The 24,815-nt window shown below is 43.8% G+C and overlaps 1 protein-coding gene and 1 long non-coding RNA gene across 2 annotated transcripts in view; both read left to right on the forward strand.

Annotated features, from left to right (window-relative positions):
- The first annotated feature begins 1,204 nt into the window (after nucleotides 1-1,204).
- Nucleotides 1,205-24,815, forward strand: part of has2 (hyaluronan synthase 2) — a 37,446-nt gene continuing 13,835 nt past the window's right edge. Inside the window, exons 1-2 of the mRNA XM_052512065.1 lie at nucleotides 1,205-1,752; nucleotides 19,620-20,246. Of these exons, the coding sequence (XP_052368025.1) occupies nucleotides 19,620-20,246 (627 nt within the window). The 5' untranslated portion in view covers nucleotides 1,205-1,752. The remainder of the gene's footprint in view (nucleotides 1,753-19,619; nucleotides 20,247-24,815) is intronic.
- On the forward strand, nucleotides 20,454-21,920 carry LOC127926618 (uncharacterized). The gene is made up of 4 exons (XR_008124559.1): nucleotides 20,454-20,863; nucleotides 20,901-21,080; nucleotides 21,117-21,404; nucleotides 21,442-21,920. It is a non-coding gene; the product is annotated as an uncharacterized LOC127926618 (long non-coding RNA).

Raw genomic sequence — 24,815 nt, forward strand, 5'->3', positions numbered from 1 at the left:
AAGTGACATTTAATTAGGAATTTCTGTCACATTCAATAATGATAACATACAAAGCTCTTGGGACGGTAGATGAAAACCACTTTTTCTCTGTTGAAAACATGAGCTAATGAATCACAACAAATAGTATTTGTCACATGTGCCGAATACAACAGGTGTAGTGAAATGCTTACTTACAAGCCCTTAACCAACATTTCAGTTTTAAGAAAAATACATGTTAGGTAAAAAAATAGATAATTAAAAAATAAGAGATAAAAGTAACAAATCATTAAAGAGCAGCAGTAAAATAACAATAGCGAGGCTATATACAGGGGATACCGGTACGGAGTCAATGTGCGGGGTTCCGGTTAGTCAAGGTAATTGAGGTAATATGTACATGTAGGTAGAGTTAAGGTGACTATGCATAGATAATAAACTGAGAATAGCAGCAGGGTAAAGGGTGGGGGGGGCAATGCAAATACTGTGGCTAGACATTTGATTAGCTTTTAGAATGACTGATATTGACATTTTTACACCTATTTGAATTCCATCACAGGGTAGAGGAATGTGACTTGTCCAATGACTGTGCATCTACAGTAGACCAGAGTCATATATTTAGATCTTATTACATGACTCCGCAGTAGACTATTCCATGGCAAGGGCTCTAGTACTGGGTTTAGAATTATATGGCGCACCCTGCTGGCCAATGCTTGTACTGCGCTCCTACTGATGGATGGCAGACAAATACCAGATGGATAATTACGGTCTTTACGGGCACAGAAATGATAGCAGGAAAATATTGCAAGCTATATTGCAAGAATAATAGTTATTATTTCGAGCTAGTATAACAACGACTAAATGCAGTGTTTTTTTGTTTTGTTTTGCTAAAGGATTATGTGTTTTACCTGTAGGCTATACTCTGACATTGTCATGGAAAACCCTCACACAAAGTAGTAAAGAAACTATTTGCAGATTTCGAAAGCATATTGCACGTATTTAAAATCGAATGCAATCTCTCTGCATGTATTCCCCCAAGAACATTCAGGTTAATTCGCCTAAGGCACGTCTCCATCCCCGGGTCCACGTCTCAGAAGTTTGAATGGGGTACTTACTTGTGGGCATCAACTTTTTTTTCTCTTCTCTCCTCAATATGTTGCTCCTCCTCATCCCCAAACCTTCCCCCCTTATTAAAACAAGTCCAAAAACTCTCCCTGGTTAAGAGTCTTTTGAAATGTAAGGAGCTACGTGCAGGAAGCATAAACCCAGGACGTCTGGAAGGAATTAGACGCTGAAGAAGTAGTAAAAGTAGCGTGGTTGGGCAGTTCATGACTTTAACCTGTATTACCTACAGCTCTTCTCACCAACATTGACTACTGTTGAATGACAGTTTTTTCTTTTTTTCTTTATTTTGTTTATTTCTTTTATTCGTTGTATATATTACACTTATGCCAAAGTTGACTAACAAGATGATGTGTATACATTTAAAATGTATACATTATATAATTAATGTATGCAAAGAGAGAAGTTAAAAGAAGAAAAAAAAATGCAATACTTGAATTCATGTTTTTAACCGTTCACAGCAAGGAGACTTGGAAAATTGCACAAACTTTTTTCTTTATGAAGATACATTTTATGAAGCTTCATGAGTGTTTCTGCAAAGGTGACTCAAGAAGACACGTTGCTGAGAAGTTTTCTCCAAGTTGAACGCTGCTAACCGAGTCTATGCTGACTGCATCCATTTAAAGAAACGGCACAGCCACACACAGCTACTTCAAGGTATGCCCATCACATCAATATTATTCACTTTGACAACTTTGTTATCAACTAACTAGCTGTTGTTATTTCATTATGAGAACATACATTTTTTATTTTGTTTGACATTTTCATTTAGAATCATTTGAATTCAATGAATGGAGCTTTGGATAAAAGTTGGCAACTAAAGTTAATTGACATGTCATGATTGTCCGGTCGTTGCCAAGTCATGGTTTAATCCACGTCAATGAATCGTGATGCTGTATCTGTCAGGGTGTGGAAAGTATTTAGTGTTCGTTATATTAAAGTACTATGGCATATGTTTGGGATATGGTAGGATATACCCCATACAGAACAGTCCTGTAGACATGTTGATGTGTGGTTTGGTTACGACTTTTTAATATTTTTTTTATAGACATTAGTATTGCAATCCTCTCAGCCAATATGCTGAGTGGATAAATTAAATAGTGGAACTATAAAGTCGAAACAAGGTAGTTCTTTATTATTCCCTGCTGCCTACGAGGATAAAACAAATCTACACCGTAACGTAAACTGGATTCACACGGTACTCCATCGAGGATGGACATAATCACTGTTCAACTAATTTATTGCACCGTTAGAATAAAACATATGTCGACGTCACGGCCTCATACGTCATTCGAATCGCAGGGGTGCTTGAGCCAATGACAAGGCAGCTATTGGGTTTCCTTCAGAGCACGCTCAGTAGGTTCGAAATGTCGTTTTTTTCCCATGGATACAGTATTTTATTTATTTTGTATTTATTGTCATATACACAGGTCAGATGCAGTGAAATATGGTGTTTTACACGGTCAGCCACAGTAGTACTGGAGCAAATTAGGGTGAAGTTCCCTCCTTATTCAAGGACACAACAATCTTCGAACTTCCTCCCTTTCCCGCTCAGGCGTTTTATAGACCCTCAGCGTGGATGCGCGCGGGGTTCGAAACACATAAATAGCAGCCCACCATTCATTCCATAGCAGTTTATTTAGCTCGTGGTTTTGAGTTGTATTGGTTCCATAGCAGTTTATTTAGCTTGTGGTTTTGAGTTTTATTGATTCCATAGCAGTTTATTTAGCTCGTGGTTTTGAGTTGACTTGATTCCACAGTAGTTTATTTAGCTCGTGGTGTTGAGTTGACTTGATTCCATAGCAGGTTATTTAGCTCGTGGTGTTGAGTTGACTTGATTCCATAGCAGGTTATTTAGCTCGTGGTGTTGAGTTGACTTGATTCCATAGCAGGTTATTTAGCTCGTGGTGTTGAGTTGACTTGATTCCATAGCAGGTTATTTAGCTCGTGGTTTTGAGTTGACTTGATTCCATAGCAGTTTATTTAGCTCGTGGTTTTGAGTTGACTTGATTCCATAGCAGGTTATTTAGCTCGTGGTGTTGAGTTGACTTGATTCCATAGCAGGTTATTTATGATAAGCCTATACTTTATGGAGATAATCATATCTCATCTGTTGTGTCGGGATTATATATATTTTTTCAAAGATGTACACCTACAGTATACAGTAGACTATTTTCATTTCTGAAAGTAAAATATCCCACTGGGCACAGATGTCAATTCCACGTTGGTTCAACGTAATTTAATTCCACGTTTGTTCAACATAATTTAATTAAAATGACGTGGAAACAGTGTTGTTTCAACCAGTGCGTGCCCAGTGGGATATGACTGTAAATGATCAAATACATGCTTTGAACTGTGTGAAAACAAAACCACATGACTGCAAGGGTACATGCTGTCATTCATTATAACCGCACGAAGACTCCTGTTGAGAGGTGGGAGTCCTCAACTCAACATATATGGAGATGCTTAAAGCTGGAATCCTCAGTTGAAACAATAACAAATCAGCCTCTGTTTTTTAAATTCATTAATCAATACGTCCAGAAATGAATGTAGCAACTAAGAATTCTCGGTTTAACACAGCAACGACATAAACCTGTGGGCCGACTTCCCTTTCAATATATGTCACTATATTGTCAACATTGTTATGACAGATGGCAGGCATCATAGGTCAGATACCCAGCTTTTATCTACTTCCTCAGCCACAGTTATGACATTGTTATTAAATGGTTGAACATGACCACATGACCCCCCGGGTGCGTTTTTCCCTTAGCAACCGATTTAAATAATCAACCCTTTGATTCAGGTGTGTAGTGCTTGGGGGGGAACTAAATGTGCACCCAAGGGGGGCTCCAGGACCAAGTTGGGGAATCCCTGATCAGGGAATCCCTGAATCCCTGAATACCGGACCAGTACACATTTATAGTTGAACAATAACTTTGTCACAATAAGCCCGCTGCCTGTGAGGAACGTCGTTTGTCCGTTCTGGCTCGGACAAGGTTACTTACTCTTCCTTACTATGAGGAAAGTCATGACTCAGCATGCCTGTGTCTACGTGTGGGCCATTGCTCAACAACTTACACAGAGAGATGGCAACACACACAAACTAATGCATTGTTTATGTCTGCATTTCAGACTACCATTTATCCCATTTCTAGTAGGCGTACTCTTCCTATCTAATCCCACCTACACTATATACAGTGTGCAATCAAGATCTCTGAGGGTTATATCCACCAATGAGGTGGTTTGTGTATTTACAGAGGAAGAGTTCTGTAGGACTATCCACCAATGAGGTGGTTTGTGTATTTACAGAAGAAGAGTTCTGTAGGACTATCCACCAATGAGGTGGTTTGTGTATTTACAGAAGAAGAGTTCTGTAGGACTATCCACCAATGAGGTGATTTGTGTATTTACAGAGGAAGGCCATTGCTCAACAAGTTCTGTAGGACTATCCACCAATGAGGTGATTTGTGTATTTACAGAGGAAGAGTTCTGTAGGACTATCCACCAATGAGGTGATTTGTGTATTTACAGAGGAAGAGTTCTGTAGGACTATCCACCAATGAGGTGGTTTGTGTATTTACAGAGGAAGAGTTCTGTAGGACTATCCACCAATGAGGTGGTTTGTGTATTTACAGAAGAAGAGTTCTGTAGGACTATCCACCAATGAGGTGGTTTGTGTATTTACAGAAGAAGAGTTCTGTAGGACTATCCACCAATGAGGTGATTTGTGTATTTACAGAGGAAGAGTTCTGTAGGACTATCCACTAATGAGGTGATTTGTGTATTTACAGAGGAAGAGTTCTGTAGGACTATCCACCAATGAGGTGGTTTGTGTATTTACAGAGGAAGAGTTCTGTAGGACTATCCACCAATGAGGTGGTTTGTGTATTTACAGAAGAAGAGTTCTGTAGGACTATCCACCAATGAGGTGGTTTGTGTATTTACAGAGGAAGAGTTCTGTAGGACTATCCACCAATGAGGTGATTTGTGTATTTACAGAGGAAGAGTTCTGTAGGACTATCCACCAATGAGGTGGTTTGTGTATTTACAGAGGAAGAGTTCTGTAGGACTATCCACCAATGAGGTGGTTTGTGTATTTACAGAGGAAGAGTTCTGTAGGACTATCCACCAATGAGGTGGTTTGTGTATTTACAGAAGAAGAGTTCTGTAGGACTATCCACCAATGAGGTGATTTGTGTATTTACAGAGGAAGAGTTCTGTAGGACTATCCACTAATGAGTTAGTTAGTGTATTTACACAGGAAGCATTCCACGCCTGTTCCGTATTAGTGCTCCCAGTCAGGGCCTTGCCAGCCATGCTTAAACACTGCAGGCTGGGAAGCAGGTAGGCAGGGAAGCGGGAAAGCTGGGAGGCAGGGAAGGAAGGAAGAGGGGAGGGAGGGAAGGAAGGAAGATGGGAGGGAAGCAGGGAAGGAATGAAGTTGGGAAAGAGGGAAGGAATGAAGTTGGGAAAGAGGGAAGGAATGAAGTTGGGAAAGAGGGAAGCTGGGAGGGAGGAAAGCAAGGAAACTGGGAAAGATTGAAGCAGGAAAGGAGGAAAGCTGGGAGGGAGGGAAGCTGGGAAGGAGGGAAGAAGGGAAGCTAGGAGCGAGGGAAGCATAAAGAGGAGATGAGTAGCAGAAAGTCAGGGAGCTAGAGCAACAATAAGTAGTAGTGGTGGAGGATCACTGACCGGACCAGACAGGAAGGAGGGAGGGACAGAGAGATGTGATGGATGAGTCAGAGAGCTAGCTGAATCAGGAACGTATCCATTTACATTACATTTAAGTCATTTAGCAGACGCTCTTATCCAGAGCGACTTACAAATTGGTGCATTCACCTTATGACATCCAGTGGAACAGCCACTTTACAATAGTGCATCTAAATCTTTTAGGGGGGTGAGAAGGATTACTTATCCTATCCTAGGTATTCCTTAAAGAGGTGGGGTTTCAGGTGTCTCCGGAAGGTGGTGATTGACTCCGCTGTCCTGGCGTCGTGAGGGAGTTTGTTCCACCATTGGGGGGCCAGAGCAGCGAACAGTTTTGACTGGGCTGAGCGGGAACTGTACTTCCTCAGTGGTAGGGAGGCGAGCAGGCCAGAGGTGGATGAACGCAGTATCCAGGAGCCAAGGATGGCAAGGCGCCATCACCGCCCAAGTTCAACATCACACACAGTCTCCTCCTCTTCCTGAGGTTCAACCCATCCAGAAAGAGAGAGGGGTTTGTATGAGGGAAGACTCTGTGCTGTACGGTAACTACTACAGCTGATTCCAATCAGGAGAGGAAGAGGAGTAGGGTGTTCCATTTAATGATGTAACACTTAATGACAACATGATTCCCCCACCAGGGAGAATACTGCAGCCGCAGGGAAAGGCTGTACATCTACATAGGGTTCCGGAACTACAAGAGGGTTAAGGGGAGGAGGGGGGGACGGGGGACGTCACTTCACACACACACACACCACACACACACACACCCTTTTGACACATTACTAGTTGTCTCTTAATCACGTTTCAGAACCTCAGTGACTTTTGTTCATTGAGTTTGCTTATAAGTCCAGTTCAAGAGAAGGTTTGATCTGAACTAACTACAGTAGCAAGCCGAGATAGAACTACAAGTAGCTAACTACAGAAGTAAGCATAGCAAGAACTACAAGTAGCTAACTATAGAAGCAAGCAAGAAATACATGTAGCTAACTACAGAAGCAAGCAAGAACTACAAGTAGCTAACTACATAAGCAAGCAAGAACTACAAGTAGCTAACTTCAGAAGCAAGCCGAGCAAGAACTACAAGTAGCTAACTACAGAAGCAAGCAAGAACTACAAGTAGCTAACTACAGAAGCAAGCTTTGAGATAGTACAGTGCTGTATATATGATTAACATCTTGAACAAGGATCCCTGGTCATTCCGCTCCTGTCTTTTAATCTGCTATAGAATAGTCGTCATGAGGCATGTGTTTCCTGACATTTATAATGGCAGTATTGAGGGCCGTCTTCATTTCACTGCAGCTGTGCCTCTCAGACATGAAGTGGAATCTCTGTCGTCTTGAACTACAGTACTGTAATATAGTACCGTTACTGTATTGGCATGTAACACACATGCGTTATGAAACTATAGATAATGGGATGGGGATCTAACTTTACTGGTCTCCATGACTACACATGAGGTTCCACTTCAGCGTGCAGTCTGTAAGTGCTACGCTAAATCCCATCCAGCAACACAAGGACATCACTTTAACATTTATTAAATACAGGACACCAACTGATTTTTTCCTTCAATAACCCCCTTCTATCCAGATACATTTCCCCCTTCTGCACATGCTGTAAGGTGTAAGAGCATTGAAGCCATATATTCATGGTGATGGTACACCATTTGATTGATTGATTGATTATTCCACACATGAAGTTCCACCTCACCATACACCTGAGAATGTCAATTCAATGTCTTGTTTTTTCATTCAACAACCCTCTTCTATCCTTTCATCCTCCTTCTACACATACTGTTAGCAAGACACGTGTTAGCAAGACAAGTGTTAGCAAGACAACTTTTAGCAAGACAATTGTTAGCAAGACAACTTTTAGCATGACAAGTGTTAGCAAGACAACTGTTAGCAAGAAACGTGTTAGCAAGACAACTGTTAGCAAGACAACTTTTAGCAAGACAATTGTTAGCAAGACAAGTGTTACGAAGACAAGCGTTAGCAAGACAAGTGTTACCAAGACAACTATTACCAAGACAACTGTTAGCAAGACAAGTGTTACCAAGACAACTGTTAGCAAGACACGTGTTACCAAGACAACTATTACCAAGACAACTGTTACCAAGACAAGGGTTATTAAAGTTATATCAAGTGTGGACATGGTTGTGTCTCAAATGGCACCCTATTCCCTATCTAGTGCACTTCATACAGCTGTGGCCTACAGGGCTCTGGTAAAAAAGTAGTGCACTATATAGGGGATTTGGTGTCACTGACCAGGTGTGAACTGCACCTCCACGGCGGTAGACCACTACATTAATAAAGTGTTTTTGACTACAGCAGGTATTCCTTTTAGAGCTGTAAAGTCCATTGACTCCAGTCATTGCCACGATTATATTTCAGTTGTTGCACAGAACAGACTTCAAGTCCTCTTGGCCCAGATTCAGCTAATGCTCAGCTCTGCTCTGGCCGCAGTGTTGTATTTCATCTCAACTGTAAAAGCCTCAGAGTTGAGGTTTTCCCCGCTGACCACGATTCAACTCTCCGTTGAGTCTATCCAGCTCAGCACAGGAACCCCTCCCTGTGTCCGCCTAGCCTTTATACCCCTCCTGGAACAGGGCCAGCTCCAGCAGAATCAAACTAATGGTCTTCATGTTGGATTCTCAGACATGTAGTCAGACAACAGGTGTAAATAGGAAGTCCATGCCGACATGGTAGCTGACGCACGCACACACACACACACACACACACACACACACACACACACACACACACACACACACACACACACACACACACACACACACACACACACACACACACACACACACACACACACACACACACACACACTCTCTCACACTACCTCAGCTGTAGTTATAGTACGGTACAACATGACATGTGTTAGATTTGCAGTTGGCTGCAGCCACAAGGTTTTTATTGGTTACTTTCACTCTCCAACATCCACCTTCAATTACTCAGCCTTCACACTCCAACATCCTCCATCACTAACTCAGCCTTCACTCTCCAACATCCCCCTTCACTTACTCAGCCTTCACTCTCTAACATCCCCCATCACTAACTCAGCCTTCACTCTCTAACATCCCCCATCACTAACTCAGCCTTCACTCTCCAACATCCCCCTTCACTTACTCAGCCTTCACTCTCCAACATCCACCATAACTTACTCAGCCTTCACTCTCTAACATCCCCCATCACTTACTCAGCCTTCACTCTCTAACATCCCCCATCACTAACTCAGCCTTCACTCTCCAACATCCCCCATCACTAACTCAGCCTTTACTCTCTAACATCCCCCATCACTTACTCAGCCTTCACTCTCTAACATCCCCCATCACTTACTCAGCCTTCACTCTCCAACATCCCCCATCACTTACTCAGCCTTCACTCTCTAACATCCCCCATCACTTACTCAGCCTTCACTCTCCAACATCCCCCATCACTTACTCAGCCTTACTCACTATCAATTGAGATCATTGGCGGTGTTATCTCAGGCAAAGGGAGTGTCCCGCCCAGACCCAGGCCCAGACCCAGCCCCAGCCAACACAGTGCGTCAGTCAGTCCGCGTTGCAAATGGCACACTATTCCCTATTTAGTGCACTACTTTTAAACAAGGGCCCATATGGCTCTGGTCAAAAGTAGTGCACTATACAGGGTGCCATTTGGGACGTATTGTCAGTCTGCAAGTGTTCAAGCTAACCCACCGGCAAACAGCCCAGGGACAACACACACAGGGCCTTGTGCAACTGTGAGGTGACATCATCTCAATACGTTGATGACACCCTCAATGTCGCACACGCGCACACACACACACACACGTGCACACACACGCGCACACACATGCGCACACACATGCACACGTGTACACACACACACGTGCACACACACATGCACACAGACGCGCACACACACACGTGCACACACACACACACACACGTGCACACACACATGCACACAGACGCGCACACACACATGCACACAGACGCGCACACACACACACGTGTACACACACACACACACACACACACGTGTACACACACACACACACGTGCACACACACATGCACACAGACGCGCACACACACACGTGTACACACACACACACACACACGTGTACACACACACACACACGTGCACACACACACACACACGTGTACACACACACACACGTGCAGACACACACACATGTGAAATACTTTATTTACATCCACCAAGTCCATTTTATTTCAATCCACCATTCAATTCAATGATTTCAAAGGTCCCTGTATACATGGCACTCTATACATGGCACTCTATACATGGCACTCTATACATGGCACTCTATACATGGCACTCTATACATGGCACTCTATACATGGCACTCTATACATGGCACTCTATACATGGCACTCTATACATGGCACTCTATACATGGCACTCTATACATGGCACTCTATACATGGCACTCTATACATGGCACTCTATACATGGCACTCTATACATGGCACTCTATACATGGCACTCTATACATGGCACTCTATACATGGCACTCTATACATGGCACTCTATACATGGCACTCTATACATGGCACTCTATACATGGCACTCTATACATGGCACTCTATACATGGCACTCTATACATGGCACTCTATACATGGCACTCTATACATGGCACTCAAGGGTACAGAAAGCACCTCCTTCCCCAAACAGTCCACGCCAGCTGAAACAGAGCAGTACCTAGCCAATTTCTTTGTCCTAGTTTTCGTCAGGCCCACAATCTGGAGGCTCCACCCGAGGCTGTCCAAGCGTGCCACGAGGGACTGGTGCTTAAGCAGCTTCTCGGCAAAGGCCTGCTCCAAGTAGCCGTCAAATGAGCAGCCCACTTCCAAAATGAGCACCCCGGCCCCCATCAACAACAATATCTGGTGTTTGGCATTCAGAAAAACACATCATTATCAACATCAAACCAGGGTTTAGATCTACGTACATAGTGTCTGGAAGTACAAGGGGGTTAAGGGGAGGAGGAGGGAGGGGGGAGGGGGGGAGGCAAAACGTCACTTCACACACACATTAGTGGTTAATCCTTCTGCATCTGGCCCGCAGGGTTTAGTTATCTAGGCTGTTTTAGCACCATCTGAATGAGGGGGTTTAGGTTCACAGTTCACACAAAGTGTAGCCTACAACAGTGAGACTTGAAAATAAAGATTTTAGGGTTGGGACACTCTTTGTACTGGTTTAACACTACAGACGGTAACACCAATGTGTTAGGTTAACCAGTTGGCCAAGGGGTGGGGACTTGGATCATATGGAGGGGAATGGAGTCAGAGGTCTTGTGAATGACGCTTAAAGTCCAGAAACATGCCAGTTCAGCACTCAGCTCGCCTCACACACTGATTACATCCACTTTTCATCCTGTATCAAGTGATCCAGGCCTTATTCGATGCCAAGGAGGTGGCTGATTTAACAAAAAGAAACCAAACTACAGTCTAGACACAAGGCGTTTCAAGGTTTCTTTGCTTCACAACAGCACCGAAACACTTCAAGGTGTCACTTATGCAATCACATATCCAAGACTTTAACCACGATGTACCAGCTTCTTCTTCACTGTGACAGATAGAGAGGTCTTTCATGGAGAGGAGCCTCTGCTGAGTCCCCAACAACCGGATGTTACAGTTTTCAGGGGAAATGGAAAGAGAGCCTGTGACTTCGTGTGTCAACCACTTTTGGATGTTAACAAGGAGACACTCCATCTTAACATTTACCGGATTGGTTGAACAGTACAGAAGAGAACCTCCCCAGATCAGTATGTAGGGGATCTAGTTTCAGACCAGTATGTAGGGGATCTAGTTTCAGACCAGTATGTAGGGGATCTAGTTTCAGACCAGTATGTAGAGGATCTAGTTTCAGACCAGTATGTAGGGGATCTAGTTTCAGACCAGTATGTAGGGATCTAGTTTCAGACCAGTATGTAGAGGATCTAGTTTCAGACCAGTATGTAGGTGATCTAGTTTCAGACCAGTATGTAGGGGATCTAGTTTCAGACCAGTATGTAGAGGATCTAGTTTCATACCAGTATGTAGGGGATCTAGTTTCAGACCAGTATGTAGGGGGATCTGGTTTCAGACCAGGATGTAGGGAATCTAGTTTCAGACCAGTATGTAGAGGATCTAGTTTCAGACCAGTATGTAGGGGATCTAGTTTCAGACCAGTATGTAGGGGATCTAGTTTCAGACCAGTATGTAGGGGGATCTAGTTTCAGACCAGTATGTAGTGGGATCTAGTTTCAGACCAGTATGTAGAGGATCTAGTTCCAGACCAGTATGTAGGGGATCTAGTTTCAGACCAGTATGTAGAGGATCTAGTTTCAGACCAGTATGTAGGGGGATCTAGTTTCAGACCAGTATGTAGGGGATCTAGTTTCAGACCAGTATGTAGAGGATCTAGTTTCAGACCAGTATGTAGGGGATCTAGTTTCAGACCAGTATGTAGGGGGATCTAGTTTCAGACCAGTATGTAGAAGATCTAGTTTCAGACCAGTATGTAGGGGGATCTAGTTCCAGACTATTATGTAGAGGATCTAGTTTCAGACCAGTATGTAGAGGATCTAGTTTTAGACCAGTATGTAGGGGGATTTAGTTCCAGACCATTATGTAGAGGATCTAGTTCAGGCGTTTCTTTTACACCTACTGCTTTAGGTCACGTGGAGAGAGACCCATGCATGCAGTATTCTATATGTCACTGTTCCCGTTCCAGTCCCTAATCCAAGTCAAGGAGGCGGCTGATTTAAAAACTCTAATTACAAGCACAAGTCAAACAAGACATGTCAGGGGTTCTTTGCTTTTAGACAGACTTGGACAGCAACTTAGACTACATATAAGCCTTTAGTGTAGTCTACCAAGACGCCCTCAGCCTTTAATATAGTCTACCAAGACGCCCTCAGCCTTTAATATAGTCTACTAAGACGACCTCAGCCTTTAATGTAGTCTACCAAGACGCCCTCAGCCTTTAATATAGTCTACCAAGACGCCCTCAGCCTTTAATATAGCCTACTAAGACGCCCTCAGCCTTTAGTGTAGTCTACTAAGACGCCCTCAGCCTTTAATATAGTCTACTAAGACGCACTCAGCCTTTAATGTAGTCTACTAAGACGCCCTCAGCCTTTAATATAGTCTACCAAGACGCCCTCAGCCTTTAATATAGTCTACTAAGACGCCCTCAGCCTTTAATATAGTCTACTAAGACGCCCTCAGCCTTTAATATAGTCTACTAAGACGCACTCAGCCTTTAATATAGTCTACTAAGACGCCCTCAGCCTTTAATATAGTCTACTAAGACGCACTCAGCCTTTAATATAGTCTACTAAGACGCACTCAGCCTTTAATATAGTCTACTAAGACGCCCTCAGCCTTTAATATAGTCTACTAAGACGCACTCAGCCTTTAATATAGTCTACTAAGACGCCCTCAGCCTTTAATATAGTCTACTAAGACGCACTCAACCTTTAATATAGTCTACTAAGACGCCCTCAGCCTTTAATATAGTCTACTAAGACGCACTCAGCCTTTAATATAGTCTACTAAGACGCCCTCAGCCTTTAATATAGTCTACTAAGACGACCTCAGCCTTTAATATAGTCTACTAAGACGACCTCAGCCTTTAATATAGTCTACTAAGACGCCCTCAGCCTTTAATATAGTCTACTAAGACGCCCTCAGCCTTTAATATAGTCTACCAAGACGACCTCAACCTTTAATATAGTCTACTAAGACGCACTCAGCCTTTAATATAGTCTACCAAGACGACCTCAACCTTTAATATAGTCTACTAAGACGCACTCAGTCTTTAATATAGTCTACCAAGACGCACTCAGCCTTTAATATAGTCTACTAAGACGCACTCAGTCTTTAATATAGTCTACCAAGACGACCTCAACCTTTAATATAGTCTACTAAGACGCACTCAGCCTTTAATATAGTCTACCAAGACGACCTCAACCTTTAATATAGTCTACTAAGACGTACTCAGTCTTTAATATAGTCTACCAAGACGCCCTCAGCCTTTAATATAGTCTACCAAGACGACCTCAACCTTTAATATAGTCTACTAAGACGCACTCAGCCTTTAATATAGTCTACCAAGACGCCCTCAGCCTTTAATATAGTCTACCAAGACGCCCTCAGCCTTTAATGTAGTCTACTAAGACGCCCTCAGCCTTTAATATAGTCTACTAAGACGACCTCAGTCTTTACTGTAGTCTACCAAGACGCCCTCAGCCTTTAATATAGTCTACCAAGACGACCTCAGTCTTTACTGTAGTCTACCAAGACGCCCTCAGCCTTTAATATAGTCTACTAAGACGACCTCAGTCTTTACTGTAGTCTACCAAGACGCCCTCAGCCTTTAATATAGTCTACTAAGACGACCTCAGTCTTTAATATAGTCTACCAAGACGCCCTCAGCCTTTAATATAGTCTACTAAGACGCACTCAGCCTTTAATATAGTCTACCAAGACGACCTCAGCCTTTAATATAGTCTACTAAGACGCACTCAGCCTTTAATATAGTCTACTAAGACGCACTCAGCCTTTAATATAGTCTACCAAGACGCCCTCAGCCTTTAATATAGTCTACTAAGACGCACTCAGCCTTTAATATAGTCTACCAAGACGACCTCAGCCTTTAATATAGTCTACTAAGACGCACTCAGCCTTTAATATAGTCTACTAAGACGCACTCAGCCTTTAATATAGTCTACCAAGACGACCTCAGTCTTTAATATAGTCTACCAAGACGCCCTCAGCCTTTAATATAGTCTACTAAGACGCACTCAGCCTTTAATGTGGTCTACCAAGACGCCCTCAGCCTTTACTGTAGTCTACCAAGACGCCCTCAGCCTTTACTGTAGTCTACCAAGACGCACTCAGCCTTTAATGTAGTCTACCAAGACGCCCTCAGCCTTTACTGTAGTCTACCAAGACGCCCTCAGCCTTTAATATAGTCTACCAAGACGACCTCAGCCTTTAATATAGTCTACCAAGACGCCCTCAGCCTTTAATATAGTCTACCAAGACGCCCTCAGCCTTTAATATAGTCTACCAAGACGCCCTCAGCCTTTAATATAGTCTACCAAGACGCCCTCAGCCTTTAATATAGTCTACCAAGACGCCCTCAGTCTTTACTGTAGTCTACCAAGACGCCCTCAGCCTTTAATATAGTCTACCAAGACGCCCTCAGCCTTTAATATAGTCTACCAAGACGCCCTCAGCCTTTAATATAGTCTACCAAGACGCCCTCAGTCTTTACTGTAGTCTACCAAGACGCCCTCAGCCTTTAATATAGTCTACCAAGACGCACTCAGCCTTTAATATAGTCTACCAAGACGCCCTCAGTCTTTACTGTAGTCTACCAAGACGCCCTCAGCCTTTAATATAGTCTACCAAGACGACCTCAGCCTTTAATATAGTCTACCAAGACGCCCTCAGCCTTTAATATAGTCTACCAAGACGCCCTCAGCCTTTAATATAGTCTACCAAGACGCACTCAGCCTTTAATATAGTCTACCAAGACGCACTCAGCCTTTAATATAGTCTACCAAGACGCCCTCAGTCTTTACTGTAGTCTACCAAGACGCCCTCAGCCTTTAATATAGTCTACCAAGACGACCTCAGCCTTTAATATAGTCTACCAAGACGCCCTCAGCCTTTAATATAGTCTACCAAGACGACCTCAGCCTCAGCCTTTAATATAGTCTACCAAGACGCACTCAGCCTTTAATATAGTCTACGCCTCAGCCTTTAATATAGTTTACCAAGACGCACTCAGTCTTTACTGTAGTCTACCAAGACGCCCTCAGCCTTTAATATAGTCTACCAAGACGACCTCAGCCTTTAATATAGTCTACCAAGACGCCCTCAGCCTTTAATATAGTCTACCAAGACGCCCTCAGCCTTTAATATAGTCTACCAAGACGCACTCAGCCTTTAATATAGTCTACCAAGACGCACTCAGCCTTTAATATAGTCTACCAAGACGCCCTCAGCCTTTAATATAGTCTACCAAGACGCCCTCAGCCTTTAATATAGTCTACCAAGACGCACTCAGCCTTTAATATAGTCTACCAAGACGCACTCAGCCTTTAATATAGTCTACCAAGACGCCCTCAGCCTTTAATATAGTCTACCAAGACGCACTCAGCCTTTAATATAGTCTACCAAGACGCCCTCAGCCTTTAATATAGCCTACCAAGACGCCCTCAGCCTTTAATATAGTCTACCAAGACGACGACTCAGCCTTTAATATAGTCTACCAAGTCTACCAAGTACGCACTCAGCCTTTAATATAGTCTACCAAGACGACGACCTCAGCCTTTAATATAGTCTACCAAGACGCCCTCAGTCTTTAATATAGTCTACCAAGACGCCCTCAGCCTTTAATGTAGTCTACCAAGACGCCCTCAGCCTTTAATATAGTCTACCAAGACGCCCTCAGCCTTTAATGTAGTCTACCAAGACGACCTCAGCCTTTAATATAGTCTACCAAGACGCCCTCAGCCTTTAATATAGTCTACCAAGACGCCCTCAGCCTTTAGTGTAGTCTACTAAGACGCACTCAGCCTTTAATATAGTCTACCAAGACGCCCTCAGCCTTTAATGTAGTCTACCAAGACGCCCTCAGCCTTTAATATAGTCTACCAAGACGCCCTCAGCCTTTAATATAGTCTACCAAGACGCCCTCAGCCTTTAGTGTAGTCTACTAAGACGCACTCAGCCTTTAATATAGTCTACCAAGACGCCCTCAGCCTTTAATGTAGTCTACCAAGACGCCCTCAGTCTTTACTGTAGTCTACCAAGACGCCCTCAGCCTTTAATGTAGTCTACCAAGACGCCCTCCAGCCTTTACTATAGCCTACCAAGACGACCTCAGCCTTTACTATAGCCTACCAAGACGACCTCAGCCTTTAATATAGCCTACCAAGACGACCTCAGCCTTTAATATAGCCTACCAAGACAACCTCAGTCTTTACTGTAGTCTACCAAGACGACCTCAGCCTTTAATATAGTCTACCAAGACGACCTCAGCCTTTAATATAGTTTACCAAGACGACCTCAGCCTTTAATATAGTTTACCAAGACGACCTCAGCCTTTAATATAGTTTACCAAGACGACCTCAGCCTTTAATATAGTTTACCAAGACGACCTCAGCCTTTACTATAGCCTACCAAGACGACCTCAGCCTTTAATATAGCCTACTAAGACGACCTCAGCCTTTACTGTAGTCTACCAAGACGACCTCAGCCTTTAATATAGTTTACCAAGACGACCTCAGTCTTTAATATAGCCTACCAAGACGACCTCAGCCTTTACTATAGCCTACCAAGACGACCTCAGCCTTTAATATAGCCTACCAAGACGACCTCAGCCTTTAATATAGTTTACCAAGACGACCTCAGCCTTTACTATAGTTTACCAAGACGACCTCAGCCTTTACTATAGCCTACCAAGACGACCTCAGCCTTTAATATAGCCTACTAAGACGACCTCAGCCTTTAATATAGTTTACCAAGACGACCTCAGCCTTTACTATAGCCTACTAAGACGACCTCAGCCTTTACTATAGCCTACCAAGACGACCTCAGCCTTTACTATAGCCTACCAAGACGACCTCAGCCTTTAATATAGTTTACCAAGACGACCTCAGCCTTTACTATAGCCTACCAAGACGACCTCAGCCTTTAATATAGCCTACTAAGACGACCTCAGCCTTTAATATAGTTTACCAAGACGACCTCAGCCTTTAATATAGTTTACCAAGACGACCTCAGCCTTTAATATAGTTTACCAAGACGACCTCAGCCTTTACTATAGCCTACCAAGACGACCTCAGCCTTTAATATAGCCTACTAAGACGACCTCAGCCTTTAATATAGCCTACCAAGACGACCTCAGCCTTTAATATAGCCTACTAAGACGACCTCAGCCTTTACTATAGCCTACTAAGACGACCTCAGCCTTTACTATAGCCTACCAAGACGACCTCAGCCTTTAATATAGTTTACCAAGACGACCTCAGCCTTTAATATAGCCTACTAAGACGACCTCAGCCTTTAATATAGCCTACCAAGACGACCTCAGCCTTTAATATAGCCTACCAAGACGACCTCAGCCTTTAATATAGCCTACCAAGACGACCTCAGCCTTTACTATAGCCTACCAAGACGACCTCAGCCTTTAATATAGTTTACCAAGACGACCTCAGCCTTTAATATAGTTTACCAAGACGACCTCAGCCTTTACTATAGTTTACCAAGACGACCTCAGCCTTTAATATAGTTTACCAAGACGACCTCAGCCTTTAATATAGTCTACCAAGACGACCTCAGCCTTTAATATAGCCTACCAAGACGACCTCAGCCTTTAATATAGTTTACCAAGACGACCTCAGCCTTTAATATAGTTTACCAAGACGACCTCAGCCTTTACTATAGTTTACCAAGACGACCTCAGCCTTTAATATAGTTTACCAAGACGACCTCAGCCTTTAATATAGTTTACCAAGACGACCTCAGCCTTTACTATAGCCTACTAAGACGACCTCAGCCTTTACTTGACCAAGAAGTACCACTTTGTTCTCCATTGTGACAGATGGGTCTTTAGTGTTACTGGACAGGCCCATGCAGGCAGCATTGGACACATCAAAGTGTCACTTATGATAGATCCAAGATCTTTAATTAAAACAAAGTAACAAGATGCACTACTACCTGCTTCGCTGTGACAGAAGGGTCTTTAGTGGAGACCCAAAAAACTGGCATTCAAATAAAACAAGCCGTGATAGTGTTTCATTGCTTTTCAACAGCATTAGACACCTTGAAGTGTCACTTAAACTATCACATGTCTAAGCCTTAAACAAAAGGTGCCACCCTCCTACAGCCTCAACTGATAAAATGTACCACCATATTGTTCAATGTGACAGAAGGGTCTTTAGTGGAGAGGCAGCGTTTTACATTTCCCTGCTCTTGTCTTCCCACGGAGATATAAACAGATGATGTCAGAGGGTGGTGCTCGCTCTCTCGCTCGACTCGTACGTCTGCCCAGCAGATGGGATGCAGCATTAATAAAGAGACTTGGAACAATCGGCCATAGAGAACCATCTGACATTTAGAGGGGGATTTTGGGGAGGGGCATGTAGGGAGAGAGAGATGGGAGGAGTCTGTTTACAGTCTGTCTGAACCCGTTTTTGTTGTTGTTGTGAAACATGGAGTCTGTTGCTATGGTGACAGTGTAGAGTTAGGGAAGAGATTTTACAGTGACGCATCGTAATGATGATTATTAGGTACATTTATCATCATTATCATCATTATGGTGATTACTAGGAACATATATCATCATTATCATCATTATGTCTTCTGTATATCTCTAACAAGTTGACCAATTAATATCTGAAGCTGTGTTCATTTAGTAATTACCATATCAATGTCCTCCCAGTGTCACTACTGACATCTCATTATTGATCCCACTGTATGTCTCTACTGTCATCTCATTATTGATCCCACTGTATGTCTCTACTGTCATCTCATTATTGATCCCACTGTATGTCTCTACTGTCATCTCATTATTGATCCCACTGTATGTCTCTACTGTCATCTCATTATTGATCCCACTGTATGTCTCTACTGTCATCTCATTATTGATCCCACTGTATGTCTCTACTGTCATCTCATTATTGATCCCACTGTATGTCTCTACTGTCATCTCATTATTGATCCCACTGTATGTCTCTACTGTCATCTCATTTGACATTGACAATGATTCTGTTCTTGTTTGCTTCTCCAGATGAAATGTGACAAAGCTCTCACCTACCTAAGAATTTTCGGGACGACAATGTTTGGAGTCTCGCTCCTCGTGGGGATCTCTACCGCCTACATAATGGGCTACCAGTTTTTCACCACGGCACGAAACCACTTGTCCTTCGGGCTGTACGGGGCCATCCTGGTCATCCACCTTATCATCCAGAGCCTGTTTGCTGTCCTAGAACACCGGAACATGAGGAGATCCATGGAGACGCCCATCAAACTCACCAAATCACTGGCCCTGTGCATTGCAGCCTATCAGGAGGACCCGGCCTACCTGAGGAAGTGTTTGGTATCGGTCAAGAGGTTGACCTACCCGGGCATCAAGGTCATCATGGTGATCGACGGGAATAACGAGGACGACAAGTACATGATGGAGATCTTCCGGGAGATCATGGGGTGGGATAAAGCCACCACGTATGTCTGGAAAAATAACTACCACCACCGAGGATCTGAGGAGACGGACGAGATGTACGCTGAGAGCCTGCAGGCCATCTCGCGCCTTGTGCTCAATAATAAATGTGTCTGCATCATGCAGAAGTGGGGAGGCAAGAGGGAAGTAATGTACACAGCCTTCAAAGCCCTGGGGAGGAGTGTGGACTATGTTCAGGTAAGTCCTGGGGGGAGGAGGGGTTGGAGGGGGGGGGCGGTGGGGGTACACAAAGACCCTTTTGTGCTCTCCTTCTTTAAAAGGATGGTGTGGAGGCCTTGTGTATGTACTGTAGCCCTACGGCTGTAAGGCTAATGCTGTTAACAGAGTGCTAGAGCTCAGCGTGAAACCCATTTACATATGTTTCTGCACTCAGTCCAACTCAGACAAAGTGGAGAGACCTGTAGGCTAATAGGTTGGAGTCAGATCATGTTGCATAGCATCGCGTCAAAACACACAGTATTCTCAGTGAGGAACTTTAAAAGTGACAGTATCCGCATTAGCTACTATCCCAAGACGTGTATTAAGTTCCTTCATTAACATTTACTAAGTAAACAGCACCAACTGTGCTATATATACTACATCGTGAATAGTTATACAGCAATACTGGAGTGTAGGTCCTCCAAACTGTTCTGGATAATACTGGAGTGTAGGTCCTCCAAACTGCTCTGGATAATACTGGAGTGTAGGTCCTCCAAACTGCTCTGGATAATACTGGAGTGTAGGTCCTCCAAACTGCTCTGGATAATACTGGAGTGTAGGTCCTCCAAACTGCTCTGGATAATACTGGAGTGTAGGTCTGATCAAACTGCTATGGATAATACTGGAGTGTAGGTCCTCCAAACTGCTCTGGATAATACTGGAGTGTAGGTCCTCCAAACTGCTCTGGATAATACTGGAGTGTAGGTCCTCCAAACTGCTCTGGATAATACTGGAGTATAGGTCCTCCAAACTGCTCTGGATAATACTGGAGTGTAGGTCCTCCAAACTGCTCTGGATAATACTGGAGTGTAGGTCCTCCAAACTGTTCTGGATAATACTGTAGTGTAGGTCCTCCAAACTGCTCTGGATAATACTGGAGTGTAGGTCCTCCAAACTGCTCTGGATAATACTGGAGTGTAGGTCCTCCAAACTGCTCTGGATAATACTGGAGTGTAGGTCCTCCAAACTGCTCTGGATAATACTGGAGTGTAGGTCCTCCAAACTGCTCTGGATAATACTGGAGTGTAGGTCCTCCAAACTGCTCTGGATAATACTGGAGTGTAGGTCCTCCAAACTGCTCTGGATAATACTGGAGTGTAGGTCCTCCAAACTGCTCTGGATAATACTGGAGTGTAGGTCTGATCAAACTGCTATGGATAATACTGGAGTGTAGGTCCTCCAAACTGCTCTGGATAATACTGGAGTGTAGGTACTTCAAACTGCTCTGGATAATACTGTAGTGTAGGTCCTCCAAACTGCTCTGGATAATACTGGAGTGTAGGTCTGATCAAACTGCTATGGATAATACTGGCGTGTATGGCACCTATTCAGTGCACTACTTTTGTCCAGGGCCCCTAGGGCTCCATTTGGGACGCAGCCTAGTACACTGCTGTCTTTCCACCGTAAACTCCTGGTTTCAGTTATAATTCTAACCTCTGATCCAAAGCTCATGGAGGGCTAACTGTGTTGTCCTTGTCACAGATCTGTTTTAGCTAGCTATTAGCTACCAGACCTGTGTGGTTATTCTCCCTGTGGGGTTGTCTGTCTAACGTACCTGATCGTTACGGTTAAAGCCTTGGCTTGGCAACACACAGATGACTTACTTGACTTGACTTAGGTTACGTCCCAAATGGCACCCTATTCCCAAACATAGTGCACTACTTTTGATCACTACCCTAAGGGCCCTGGTCAAAAGTAGTGCAGTATATAGGGAATAGGGTGCCAAAACAGTTCGGTAGAGTTCGTGCATATACTGTATTATAACATTTAGTGACATTTTTGTTAGTTTTGGACTTCGGTCAGGGTTTCTTCAGCTGTTTGTGCACACACAGTTTTTTTCTGGAGGCAAGCCTAAGTTCGGTGTCTGACGTTTCCACCCCTTGGTCGGTGATTGGTCAACGGTAGGGATTCTTCAATAAAGCCTTTGTTGTCATTCAACATAAGACAACTTGTTTTCATGCACATTTTTTCATTGAAAAACACTGCACCAAACATCTTAGTTAGATGTAAGATCACTAAGATCACTTTGGCAAAAAACAGTTATCTTAGATTAATTCGGACTATTTTGAGGAAGTGTATACTGGCTACGGCGTCTCAAAATGGACAAACATTACTATTGCCGCTCTTTTATCATTTTTAAAGTGAAGGTGTTTTAAGGGAGTATGCTAGCACACTCGTTTGGTACGACAAGCTTCAGCCAACAAGTGCTACTAAACATAGAAACGTGCCATTTTCAAATATGTTGACGATGGAGTGGTGCTGGAGAGGATGGCTATGAGGTTGAATTGTCCCTTTAAGCATTCCTCTTAGCAGTCCTGTCTGATAAGATATGTTGAGGATGGAGTGGTGCTGGAGAGGATGGCTATGAGGTTGAATTGTCCCTTTAAGCATTCCTCTTAGCAGTCCTGTTATGTCTGATAAGATATGTTGAGGATGGAGTGGTGCTGGAGAGGATGGCTATGAGGTTGAATTGTCCCTTTAAGCATTCCTCTTAGCAGCCCTGTTATGTCTGATAAGATATGTTGAGGATGGAGTGGTGCTGGAGAGGATGGCTATGAGGTTGAATTGTCCCTTTAAGCATTCCTCTTAGCAGTCCTGTTATGTCTGATAAGATAAGTTGACGATGGAGTGGTGCTGGAGAGGATGGCTATGAGGTTGAATTGTCCCTTTAAGCATTCCTCTTAGCAGTCCTGTCTGATAAGATATGTTGCATCAGTGGATGAACTTGACGTGACCTTTATTTAGCTACCGGTTGCTGCATGATCATCACAATAAACTAACATGGCGTTAGTGCGTCCCAAATACCACCCCCCTTTTTTCCTATACAGTCGATTACTGTTGACCAGGGCCCATAGGGTCAACAGAAGTAAACCTTATATTCTCACCATAACTGTGTGTGGATGTATTGATATGTTGGCATAGGGTAACACTTAACGACACAGGCATTGCGGTGTCATTATTCTGTTGGCAGGTGCATTATGGGTAATATTCACCACACTGTGAGAGGAAAGCCCCCCAGGACACCCAAGCTGTCCTCAGACAACCCCTCGTTTGTTCGAGGAACTAGCTTCATGTGACCCAGCGTACTACAGCGTTAGGAGAAGGACCTACATTAGGAGGACATGTCCTACGTTAGGAGAAGACCTACAACGCTGTCTGTCAGACAGAGGACATGTCCTACATTAGGAGAAGACCTACAACGCTGTCTGTCAGACAGAGGACATGTCCTACGTTAGGAGAAGGACTACAACGCTGTCTGTCAGACAGAGGACATGTCCTACGTTAGGAGAAGACCTACAACGCTGTCTGTTCGACAGAGGACATGTCCTACGTTAGGAGAAGGACGACAATGCTGTCTGTCAGACAGAGGACATGTCCTACGTTAGGAGAAGACCTACAACGCTGTCTGTCAGACAGAGGACATGTCCTACGTTAGGAGAAGGACTACAACGCTGTCTGTCAGACAGAGGACATGTCCTACGTTAGGAGAAGGACTACAAAGCTGTCTGTCAGACAGAGGACATGTCCTACGTTAGGAGAAGGACTACAACGCTGTCTGTCAGACAGAGGACATGTCCTACGTTAGGAGAAGACCTACAACGCTGTCTGTCAGACAGAGGACATGTCCTACGTTAGGAGAAGACCTACAACGCTGTCTGTCAGACAGAGGACATGTCCTACGTTAGGAGAAGACCTACAACGCTGTCTGTCAGACAGAGAACATGTCCTACGTTAGGAGAAGACCTACAACGCTGTCTGTCAGACAGAGGACATGTCCTACGTTAGGAGAAGGACCACAACGCTGTCTGTCAGACGGAGGACATGTCCTACGTTAGGAGAAGACCTACAACGCTGTCTGTCAGACAGAGGACATGTCCTACGTTAGGAGAAGACCTACAACGCTGTCTGTCAGACAGAGGACATGTCCTACGTTAGGAGAAGACCTACAACTCTCTCAGACATGTGTAGTATGAATCCAGATGGAACCGCGGTGAATCCATTGTTCGTCTGCTGACTTCATGACCCCCCCCCCCGACCTTAGCCTTTTGTGATGTCACAACCCTGTGGTATTTGTGGCACAGATCAACCGAGTGACGGCAGATTGAACATGTTTACAGAGGAGACCTTTTACACAAGCTATTCCCGATAACCACTGATTGAAGGAACAACTGATTATTAACGGTTTTCATGTCATCTCCCCAAGCTGAGGCTCGTTACAGCTGCAATCTGTTACCTCTTTTACAGTCAAACTATAAATATTAAACGGGACTTTCCCCCTTCGTTTTCAGCATTTGTAGTCTTTGCAGTAATTTGATGCGGGTGATCTGTGAATATTAATGCCATTTATGGACCCGTCAGAACAGGTTTGGTGCTAACGTTGCTATGGGACTGGTTGCCATGGGGCAGTGATCAAAGAAACGGAATTCCATTTCTATGGCAGTGATGCAGCTTCGCCTAATCAAACACACTCTGCTGATGATGAAAATAACATGAGGAATGTTGTTGCACATTAGCAGACGTGCCAACAGGCTATGCCTAACTACACAT

Source organism: Oncorhynchus keta, unplaced genomic scaffold (genome assembly GCF_023373465.1).
Source record: "Oncorhynchus keta strain PuntledgeMale-10-30-2019 unplaced genomic scaffold, Oket_V2 Un_contig_796_pilon_pilon, whole genome shotgun sequence".
NCBI lineage: Eukaryota > Metazoa > Chordata > Actinopteri > Salmoniformes > Salmonidae > Oncorhynchus > Oncorhynchus keta.